General features: G+C 30.2%; 1 protein-coding gene across 1 annotated transcript; it reads left to right on the top strand.

The window, feature by feature from the left end:
- Positions 1 to 2,294: 2,294 nt before the first annotated feature.
- LOC100775221 (casparian strip membrane protein 4) lies at positions 2,295 to 4,303 on the top strand. The gene is made up of 3 exons (NM_001255156.2): positions 2,295 to 2,598; positions 2,796 to 2,919; positions 3,869 to 4,303. The coding sequence occupies exons 1-3, from the start codon at positions 2,336 to 2,338 to the stop codon at positions 4,082 to 4,084; spliced, it is 603 nt and encodes a 200-aa protein (NP_001242085.2). The 5' UTR covers positions 2,295 to 2,335; the 3' UTR covers positions 4,085 to 4,303.
- Positions 4,304 to 12,301: the final 7,998 nt, after the last annotated feature.

The following is a 12,301-nucleotide window of genomic DNA, read 5'->3' as shown; positions in this document are numbered from 1 at the left end:
TTGAAAAAAAAAATTCCTTTCGAGAGAGATTCGATTTAGCCATACGAAGAATTGAATACTGATAAATAGGAATTAAATCATTTTAATGAGAGTGACTAAGGATATAAATTATTATCTAATGATAATTAATTATAATTACAATTTCAAGATTTTGATAGTGTGTCCAACTGCATTAATACTAATTCTAATCCGATCACCTCAGATACATCATCTATTCATTTCAGTACAATAAATTGAAATCTCTAATTTGAAAAGTAAAACCGTTCGATCTGTATTCTCCCAACTAAATATATTCGATAAAGATTATCAGCACTATCTCTTTTCTCTTCTTGAGAAGTACATTTCACACACTTTATATGCGACTAGCCAAACAATATATATTTATCAGTTATTTCAAATTACTCTTTTTTCATTTTTTTTATATACTTGATTTTTCTTGACCATCTAACTATCTCAATTTCCTTTAAAAAAAAATTACCTCAATTTAAAAATAACCATATATCATTTAAAAACATTTATTTATTATGGATTATAATTATAATAATCTAAATAAATATTTACCTTGCATAGATTAAAATTTTAAAATACTAGTTCATTTACAATTTCTGTTACATTAACCACAATTTTTTTTTTTTACAATTATTTATTGATTCTGTAATCATACGAAACCAATCCCATGCTTCAATTCTATATCATCACAAGGATAATGGCAAAGTCAACATAAGGATATCAATATAATTATTACTTTTTTTCTAGCATTATCTATGTTTTCATTGGTTATTTAAGGTAATGACAAAGAGATATAATTAATATTTTCATTTATTTTAAAATTACTTTTCATTTTTTGTGAAATTTAATTTCTTTATAATTTTTCTTATTAATTAATAAATTTCTCTCTCATTTATTCGTGCAATATTTTCTTTAATTACCGTTACAATTAATTAGAAAAACATTAATTTTTCACTTAACTAAAATTTATTAGAACACACGAAATAATACAAGTCTTATTTCCTATTAAATAAATTTAACTTATAATTTTGTGAGTTCTGATATTTTTTTATCATTATAATAAAATGTCTTAGAGAGAAATAATGGTGAGTTGTTAGAATTTCTCTGCAATTGTTCTCATCCTGGAATTGAAAATTTACAATTAAAGATAGAATTAAAAACAAAGGTATAATTAAAAATTTATAATTAATGTTGTTTTCATAAATAAATAATAAATCTGTATAAAATATCCTCTAAATAAATAAACAAACAAAAGAACTTTCTTTTAAAATGACATATAAAAAACAGAGATAGGAACAATTTCTACGTTATTTTTTGGGTTGCATGGCTTGATTTTACTACAGAAAGTAGGTTAGCTGATTAGGTGGTGGAATTTTTTATTTTTTTAAAAAAGAACACGCTTTGATTTCATGTAAATTACTTTAAAAAGAGATAGTCAAACCACATGACAACAATTTGCATGATTGTCATGTATGTATACTTACCAAAACATAAGAGCAGGAAAGAAAGTTGATTAAGTATGACAATGCACGTACGCTTTAATTTGATTTAATGCAAAATATATTTCAGAAAGAGATTGTCAAAATCCATGACAGTCCATTAATTGTCATAATATACTGAAACAAATGTTAATCAGTGCAAAACATATTGATTAACGAATTTGAAGTAAAAATGTTTTATTTGAGAGACGGAAAATTATGTTATTCATAATTTTTACTACTTTTTTTTCTATAATTTATATAATAAATATTTTTTTTAATTCCTTAATCAATATGCTAAAGATACTTAGGTAGTAAGACCTATATATCAAACTGCAAACGCAAAAAAACAAAAGTTGATCAATTAGAGCTAAGTCCCCATATTTCATGTCCTGCAAATTATATTTAAGGAAAGAGCTAAGTCAACCCACATGACAACCATTTCCATTAACATCATATAACCAAAAAGTATACACAAAAAAGAAATATATAACCAAAAAGTAGAGGGAAAATTAAAAAATTAAAGAAAGTTGATTAAGTAGTACTATGTATGTTTGACTGGATTTTTCTGTCGATCTCCCCCACCTCCGTATACCACCTTGCTATAGAAAAAACGAGTTTCTAAATAATTAAATTAAAGTGATAACGACTCCCCCTTGCTTCCACTAAACTTATTTTATATTTGACTTCAATTCTATGATTTCTATCACGATGTATATATAAGCTTAAGCTAGCATCAAACCTATTGTATCACAATTTTCCCAATTTACATTATCTTGTACATTGAGAGCACTACTACTACTTGGGGCATTATTTACCTACCAACATCTCAATTTCAAAAGCCAAAAATGTCAACCACCATTGATGTCCCTGCAGAATCAAGCAAGATTAATAGTATTGCGAATGGAATTAGAAAAGTTCCAGGTGCACCCCCAAGGCCAGAAGGAGGGTGGAAGAAAGGGGTAGCCATACTAGACTTTATTCTAAGGTTGGGTGCTATTGCATCTGCTCTTGGTGCTGCTGCCACCATGGCAACAAGTGATGAGACGCTCCCTTTCTTCACTCAGTTCTTCCAGTTTGAGGCTAGCTATGATAGTTTTTCTACTTTCCAGTATGTGACTCTCTCAAATTAATCTTGTTTTCTTAATAAACTTTCACATTATTTATAAAATTTTGATTTTTAATAATGTCGAACGGCTTCATGTAATAATTCACATAATCTACCTTATCTAATGGAATACAAGACTTTATTGTTGTTGTAAACTTTCATGTTATAATTAACATATTCCATGCAATGAATTAATGCAGGTTTTTTGTGATTGCTATGGCATTTGTTGGTGGCTACCTAGTCCTATCTCTACCTTTCTCTATAGTCACTATTATACGTCCCCATGCCGCTGGACCAAGACTTTTCCTCATTATCCTAGACACTGTAGGCTCTCTAATAATATCATTTTTTTTTCTTTTGATATATAATATAGCTATGGGATACAAAAGGTAAATTATGTTTATGGGCAAGTACAAAAAGATAATTTTACGTAATTAAATGAACCAAGACTTTTCCTCATTATCCTAGACACTGTGTAGGCTCTCTAATAATATCATTTTTTTTTCTTTTGATATATAGTATAGCTATGGGATACAAAAGGTAAATTATATATGTTTATGGGCGAGTACAAAAAGATAACTTTACGTAATTAAATGAACCAAATTGAGCAAGGGAGCATTAATTTGAAAAGTTCATCTGCAGTTGTAAAAGACATTAATTTCTACTAGTTTTATTTAGATTATTGTGCTTAATAATTTTATATAAAATAAACTTATCAAAATAAGTTTCTTTTTTTTATCTTACTTCAATAACATGTTCATTGTGAATTGAAATTTATGAATAAGTAGTTTTAATTTGATTAGAATTTATTAAATAAATATTCAATTACTGAACTGTTTGCCTAATGATATTTTTAATGAGTAAATATTTATTTTAGTTTTTAAAACTGTAAGTATCGATTTAATCTCTGATTTAACGAATATTTAACTTAATATTTAATTTGAAAAAACACTGTTAATTAACTTTGTTCTTTTTAATATAAAATAACTGTAAAAAAATTAAAAATGATTTTTTTTTATAAAATCCAAAAGTAGCTAGAATAAATTTGATAATAAACTTAATTAAAAAGTAAAGTAACAAAGGCTTATAATAGCATTAAGAATAAATGAATAAAAGTCTATTTTACATTTCAACAATACATCAAGCTTTGATGTAATATTTATACCGTCCTAGACCTAAACCTTATACGAGAATAAAATAAAAGTGATATAATTAATGATTTATGGTGTAAAATACTAATTAACATTACTCATACATTTTAGCATCATTACAGGTGTTCCTGACTCTAGCAACTTCTAGTGCTGCCGCTGCTACTGCCATAGTGTACTTAGCACACAATGGCAATCAGGATTCGAATTGGCTTGCCATCTGCAACCAATTTGGTGATTTCTGCCAAGAGATTAGTGGAGCAGTGGTGGCATCGTTCGTTGCCGTGGTTCTCTTCGTTTTGCTCATTGTTATGTGTGCAGTGGCTCTACGAAATCATTAGCTAGCACCACTTAATTAATTATATATGGAGCTATAGCTTTAAGTTATCCTTGTATTTCAGCTGTGTTTGTGTGGCTAAATTGCCATTTTTTAAAAATGTATTTTTAGATTTTATATTTTCTATCAAAAGTAGCCAAGGTCTTTGTAATTTTGTATTGATGAATTTGGTCTTTAATTTTTTTTTTAAAAAAAAATATGTGAATTTGGTCTTGATTTGCTATGAGAGCGAGTGACACCATTTCTTCCTCCGACTAGGTATGATATCCTGGCTTATTAGGGATGGCATCCAAGCTGGCTAGGCACGAATAGTAGTTGGATAAAAAATTTGTCTATACTTGCTTTGTTATCATTGGGTACTCTTTCTTTTATTAATAAATATTAATTATTAATTTTATTAAAATGTTAGTTGGAGAAATTTGAATCCGCATTTCTTCCTTCCTCTCTTTAAGTATTTTTTTTGGTTGTTATATTTATGACAACTTCTCTAAAAGTTTGGATAAATCATATTTTTTTGTTAGATCTATGGTAGCTTCTTGAAGAATCAACATCAATAATTACCTACAGATTCCTATTTTTAGTGGAAGGCCCTGAAAGTCACATCTTCAACCTATAGCAAGCAGAATCATTCAAAAGTTGTCTCATGGAAAGGTGTCAAGCTTTCCATCACGGGTCGTGTGCAGCTTGTGAGATCTATCATTCAAGGAATGCTTATTTATAGCTTTTGCGCATAAATGGTCACTTTCCCTTATTAAAAATCTTGTCAGAAGTATCAGAAATTTCATTTGGTCTGGAGATTCCACCAAAAGAAAATTGGTTACTGTCTCTTGGCATAATTTATGCTTCCCCTTTAATTTGTTCTTCGTGGCTTGAATCTTAGATGGCTAAGAGCGACCGATGAAGCTTCTATGCTTAAACTCAGTTGGGAACTATTTGCCTCCAACTCTAACTGGTGGGCTAAGCTTTTAAGAGCAAGGTTCGTTAGAAATAATAAGCCATTGGGATATATATATATATATATATATATATATATATATATATATATATATATAATTTTGCCAACAACATTGGATGGAAGTTTCTGGACTTCAGAAGATGGGAAAAGCATAATTAAATTCCTGGACCGACAAGTGGTTCTCACAAGCGTTGATTGATTTGCCCTCTGATCTGCCATCACTCACATCCCTTGGAGCATTTGGCATGCCCGAAACCGAGCTAGGTTCAGGAACAAAAAGTCCTTTTCAATCTAGGATGTTCATGGATCATTCATAAGCCTGAATTGATCAAAATCAGTTTAGTTGAGTATTTTGTGTATTTTAATCTCAGCCAATTTATTCAAATTCATTGATTTTTAAATTGAATTATGGGCTTTAATTTATAAACCTATTGACCTGACCTGTTCACATGTTATTTAACGTTAATATTATTATTATGTTATAATATATATATATATATATATATATATATATATACTATTTTTAAATTGAAAATCAAATATTATTCTTAGACTATTGGTCATAACAATGGCTAGTGAGGGCACTATATTACACTCACACAATATCAATGATTAACTGTGTTGAATTCAAGTTATTTAATATTTCTGTCTACTGTGAAGTTTTAAAAAATTGAGGATAGATAATTTGACCAGTGAACAGTCATATAAATAAAATTTCAACACCACCATCAACTTAATCCATGTTGAATTCTCAATGTCAGATAACATCTCTAATGATAAGTTGTTTCTTTCTATTAATGAATTCAGAATTATTAAGCATTTCTCTATTAGTGGCCACCCTCCTAAAGTTCGGTTCATCGTTCAAGTCAAAATTGGGATATTGTAAATATTGGAAGAGACAAAAAACAAGTAAGAATGCGAGATTATTAGAGATCAATAAAGTGAATTTTTTTACATAATAAAATCCCAACCCATGAGCCACAAGTTTAACTTGGGTGAGTCGCAAACTAAGTGACTAGGTTTAATTTAACCTATATTTGTGGTGAGCTAATATTTAACAACGTAATATGGCTAAAACTTGTGGTGGGCTAGATTGGCTCACAACCTTGATGTAAAGATAGAGTTGATATTTCGTGACTTGAGAGTTAGAGGTTTAATTATCATTTTTTTTATTCTTTTTACATTTAACATTTTAGTATGTACAAGGTATGACCTTTCTCTGCATAAAATGTTAGTCCAATTAAGACTTAGGCATTCTTTTGAAAAGCCCTAAGCATGACTTCACTTCTCAACATAGGTCGACTAATTAAGACCTAAGCACTTTTCAATAAAAGTCTTAAGGATGACCTCATTTTGCAATGGAGGTTGACCTAGTTAAGCTTAGGCACTCTCCAACAAAAGCCTTAGGCATGACCTCACTTTGAAGTAGAGATCGATCTAGCTAAGTCTTAAGCACTATTCATCAAAATCCTTAAGCATGGCCTTACTCCACAGTCCATAATAAAGGTAAGTAAACCTAGCCACTTTTTAATACAAGCCTTAGGCATGACACCACTTCACATTAGAGGTCAGTCCAATTAAGCCTAGGTTTTCTTCAATAAAAACCCTAAACATAACTTCACTTTGAAATGAAGGTCCATCCAGCTAAGACTTAGGCATTCTTTAACAAAGCCTTAGGCTTGGCTTCACTTTGCAACAAAGATTGTTCCACCTAAGACGTAGACATTCTTTAGTAAAAGCCTTATGCATAGTCTCAGTTTACATTTGAGGTTGATCTAGTTAAGGATGCAATCAGGTTTAGTTGGGTTGGGTTTTGGGTGTTAGATGTCTAAACCAACTAAGTAGTATTGAGTTGGCTTAGTTTGTGTTTTTTATTCTTTGTTAGACAATCCTAATTGAACCAATTCACAAAACTCTTATATCATGAGTTTTTTATTTGTATTTTGGGTGTACAATGACGATTGAACCTAAGACCTCATACTTTTACCCCAACCCCTACCTCTAAACTCACCCTAATGGTTTACTTCATAAGGTTTGTATTTGTTGTTTGAAACCAAAACATTTTAAAAATATAATATTATTAATATTCAAGAAGAAAATGAAAAAAACAACACCTAAGCTTTAAGTATTCAATCAACAAGAAAACTGACCTATACCTATAGACAAAAACTGTCACTGTAAATAAAAAATCTGTAGGTAAATGTACGATAGACTTTGTCCTACGGACGTTTCTTCTGTCAACTTTGAGGGGGCGTATAGTGACGGCTAATTGTCTGTCACTATAGGTTTTACCTACTATGTATAGTGTGTAGGTAAAAGTCATTAACTTCTACTTACATTTCCTAACTGTAGGTAAAAGTCTTTAATATGTACCTATTATCTTCAACTGTAGGTAAAAGTCCTTAACTTTTACTTACATTTCCTAATTATAGGTAAAAGTCTTTAATATGAACATCACTTGAGACCGCAAGAACCTTCTTTCCCATTAGCCGATGCCACAAAACTGCACTATTTAGAAACAAGGCCAGAACCTAGGATTAGATATGTTCAAACATGATGTAATAATCACCAGAAATCTTCAAGTAACCTTCAAGGAAAAAAAGTATTTTCTTTTCGTTTGTTGCAATTTTCAATTAGTACTTACCTGTAGTAGTCAAGATTGGGAGCAAAGGTGGTGGTATTGAGAAGGCCATAGTTCCCTCCAATTAAATTCTGCCTGCAATAGACTTTAGTGCTGTAGCAGGATGCTATTCCAAGTTAATCCAAGTTGATCTAAGTACCTGAGCCATTTAAATTTCAAAACTTACAATAAATCACAACCAATTTAAAAGAGAACCAATTTTATATTTAGCAACATGTTTTGCTAAATATAACAGAAAAAACATCATAATCCATCCTTTAGAAATTAAAAAAGAACAAAAAATGATGGAAGGATTGGACAACCAATTTTACCCACCAAAAGCTGTTTAGAAATCTATTAGAAACATGATTGCCACCACTGTTCAAATGTACTGTTTTGCTAGTGGCAGGTCCTTCTTAAACCTATACAAATATATATATGCATGATTTTATTTTTATATACTTCATTTTTTAAAAAAAAATATTTGGGAAAACTATGCACACATACATCAGTATATCATTGAAACAATACTGATTAGACAGTCCATGCGACATAAGTAGGCAGCTGTCACAAAGAAGAGAAATATTCTGATACACATTGTTTTTTCTTTACCTTTGATATGAAATATATATATATATATATATATATATATATATATATATATATATATATATATATATATATATATATATATATATATATATATATATATGTGTGTGTGTGTGTGTGTGTGTGTGTGTGTGTGTGTGTGTGTGTGTGTGTGTGTGTGTGTGTGTGTGTGTGTGTGTGTGTGTGTAAATTATTGGTGAACAATTGACTTTGCATCTTGAATTGAAGTAGCAATTGCTTCAAATGTTGCCTGTCCATCTACAAACCATTGGGCTTGGCTCCCATCTTCAGTCAAACCTCTTATGGGAGCAAAGGAACCAAAGCATTCCATGTAATGGACATTTACAGCCAATTCTTCATATATGAAAAGGGTAAGATCAGCAATGGAAACTAAAGGTTCTCTGCTGATAAACCTGACCATCTATAAAATTCTATAAAGAATAATGAACAGGGGAAATTAGTAATAGGGATTAAGTGATACTTAAGTTCCATAAAGTTTATAAATCATTGAGAAGTCTGTGGTCGGAGTGTCAGACTAAAAATGTACATTAATTTCAGAAGAACAAATACAAAAGCAATCAATACAAATAGCTATTTTCCCTGAACAAGACATCAAATGATTTCTGTTTTTTGGGATGAGAAACTTTTGTTAACTTAAATATTATATTTCTTTTATTATATATATTTAATACAAAAAGTTAAACAACATATAAATAATAATTGTTTATATAAATAATTCTTTTTAATTCTAAAGAATTCAAAATCACATAAGATACATCAAAATAATATTTTTTTTAAAGAAGTCATTAATTAACTTCTATTATAGATGCCGAAGGAACTAAAATGACTAATTATGGACTGTTTATTTATTTATTTTCTTAAGCAGGGTCATTGACTGTTTTTTAATGGAAAAAAAAAGAAGGAAAGTAGACTTAATACAAACCGTCAAAAATCGCTTTCGTCCTTTAGCTTCTTCCCATTATTCGGAGTCGGAGAGACACCTTATCTTTCTTCATCCCTCAGCCATAACACCAACACACCACACAAGAAACCCAGCTCCAGCTAACTCCAACCCAACACACCAATTACTCTGCCCTATGATCTTATACATTACTACTATTTTTTAGTTCAAAAATATACATATGCATATATGCAAGTGTAACATTAGTTAATGACTTCATTAATTCGATCCAATTATTTATCCATTACAAGCTTTGTATTGATTTCATGAAGTTGAACAATTGACTCCAAGCAATATATAGGAACTTACTTAGGGACAAATAGAAATGCAGCACAAAGTAACAAGGTGCCTGTAACAAGAATCCATCCAATAACCACCAAGCTGCAGCCACGACAAAAAGAAAAAAGAACATCTTTTACTAATAGAAACTTAACGGGAGACAAATCTATCAGAGTGAAGGAAATGAAATGAATTCAACTTACGAGTATACAGGACACGGCAAAGCAAGTAAAGAAAATGCTGCAAAAATTAAATCAAGTTCATATGATTTGGTTAACATTTAGTATAGAGTAAGAAAAAGAAAAAAGACAAAACCAAAATCGAACATACACAATCCGAGAAATGCAACAAAGATCATAACAGCAGCAACAGTAACAAGAGCCAGTCTCCTGCAGATGATCACAACAAGCAATGTTAATTAATCAGCAAAAAAATATATTCATAAACCAAATGAAACATCTAAATTCGTGTACTTACACTCCATCTATGACTTTGTGTATCATCCTTGAATTTTCTTTAGCCTTCTTGGAGAGAGAATCAGCAACTGTGGTGACTTTCACTTTTACATCATCAATGTTGGATCCAAGATCTAGTGGCAGGGGAATCCCATTCACAAGCTGCTTAGCTGAATCAAAATAGCTTGTCACGTTCCTGAGGTGCAACCATAGTTATGTGTGTGGCAGAATTTATGTAATGCGTACCTTGACTCCAAAGAGCTAATGTGGTGCAACCATAGTTAATCCTATTTTACCCTAAAATGACCTCCATAAATTTATAATTCTGCTAGCAATGCCTAGTGTCAACAAGTAACAACAAAGACTCAAATCCATGTTAAATACCAGGATATTTGGGAGTCAACGTTTTCAAATCAGGTCAATTTTCTAAAATAGAAATAAAACACTATTGACAATAAAGTATAAAAGCACAGAAAAGACAAAATGTATCCTCAAAACAGAAGAGAAAACATAAAAATGTCCAAAACCAAAAGGAAAAACTGACAATACCAAATAGCTGATGAAAAAAGGTTGTGTAGAGTAACAACACCAAAAACAAGCCAGACTAAAATCTTCCACAAAACCAGATTTAGCAAGCTTCCTCAAAATCAGTATCACCAGAAAACTAACAAAATAAAGAGAAAATTCAAAATGCAGCTGAAACATTTCCAAACTAACAGGATAAACAACAAATTGAAATCGTTGCAAGCTAAACACAACTGATTAGCAAGGAAGATCCACATCTTACAAGAAGAACTTCTCACAATCACATTGAATTCAGCAATTGACTACGTGCTTCACAAATCACAAGATTCAAATCATCCTCCAGATAAAACATAAAACCTTCACCCTCACCACCTCAAAACAATTTAAAAAAAAAAATGGAACACCAATTCAAATTTACCAGAGAAAAAAGTCTCAGAATCACCCAACAGGCACCAAACAGCTTGTCTTTCGGAAAAAGAAAAACAATGAAAACAAGAATGTTATTAAGAAAAACGACGAAGATTGAAGCAAAAAAGGACAAATTCGTTCTAATTAACAAAAAGAAGAGACAAATTAGTGTTTTCCTCTTCGAATTCAAACCCTAGATTACAGATCCGAAAGTGAAACTGGTTCCGTGGCACTAACCGGTCAAAGAGCTAAGCCGATTTCCGCCGAAGCACGAGAAGAAGAGAAAAAACGGAGTGGCAGGGTTTACACGGAGATTGAAGTGGATTTGACTAAAATACCCGGCCCGGTCCATAATCCAAAGGCTTGTGGTCATTTTGGAGTTTGATTTCAAGATAAAATGAATATCATTGCTGAAACTAACAAGAAATTGCCATAAAAAATAATGTTAATCTAAATTAATCCATAAAAATAATGTTAATCTAAATTAAAATTTAATATTACTAATTAATATATTTTATCTTTAAAATTTTAAACAATTATTAACTAAAAATTAATTTAAATTAAATGGTTATTTTTTGAGATTGAGTATTTACTAAAAAAACAAGAGACTAGTATTCAAATTTAAACAGTCTTAAAGAGTTTTACCTACACCAACAATTGTAGGTATATGACTTTTGCGGTTATACCTACATCAACCAATTATAGGCACATGTTTTATGAAGTTTTATCTACATCACATAATTGTAGGTATAAGTTTTTTAGAATTTTGCCTACACTGTGCTTTTGTAGGTAGTAATCTTTTTGAGTTTTACCTACACTAATCAACCATAGGCATAAGTTTTTTGGAGTTTTACCTACACAATGTAATTGTAGGTAGAAGTCTTTTTTCAATTTTAATAAATTTACTTACACCAAATAATGATTGGTACAAATGGTTGAATTTTACCTACATTAGTCACTTGTAGGTAAAAGTATTTTTGAGATGTACCTACACTAATTAATATCTGTAAGAAAAAGGCGTCTGTAAGCATAGGTCATTTTTCTTGTAGTGAATTAATCATATGGTAAGAGTTAATAATTAATAAATGTGTATGTTAAATTTTAAACAACACTTTTAGTGGGATCTCCTCTCCCAATCACATCTTTTTTTATCCATAAGATTTATACTCGAGACTAAAAGCACTCAAACCAACGACTTATTGACATTAAATGAAGTATTTAAATAAGTAGATCTTTTCCCTAATTATATTATACCTATGATATTCTCATATTGTTAATACTCGTGAATTTCTACCAATTTTGTTAGAAAGTCAACATGAATATTAAAAGGATTAGTTTTTTTTTGTTACAATTAAAAATTTTAAATTTTATCTAGTGAATTTTTGATGAAAAATGTGTTTATAATTTAT

This window comes from Glycine max, chromosome 2 (genome assembly GCF_000004515.6).
Source record: "Glycine max cultivar Williams 82 chromosome 2, Glycine_max_v4.0, whole genome shotgun sequence".
NCBI classification, from domain to species: domain Eukaryota; kingdom Viridiplantae; phylum Streptophyta; class Magnoliopsida; order Fabales; family Fabaceae; genus Glycine; species Glycine max.
Note: the sequence above shows the minus strand (reverse complement) of the source record. Positions and strands in the feature narration are given on the sequence as shown.

What these genes read in the sequence shown, in the direction of transcription:
- LOC100775221 (NM_001255156.2), top strand. Translation starts at nt 2,336, where the DNA reads ATGTCAACCACCATTGATGTCCCTGCAGAATCAAGCAAGATTAATAGT. An exon ending in GATAGTTTTTCTACTTTCCA is followed by an intron (nt 2,599 to 2,795) that starts GTATGTGACTCT and finishes GAATTAATGCAG; the next exon opens with GTTTTTTGTGATTGCTATGG. An exon ending in TCCTCATTATCCTAGACACT is followed by an intron (nt 2,920 to 3,868) that starts GTAGGCTCTCTA and finishes GCATCATTACAG; the next exon opens with GTGTTCCTGACTCTAGCAAC.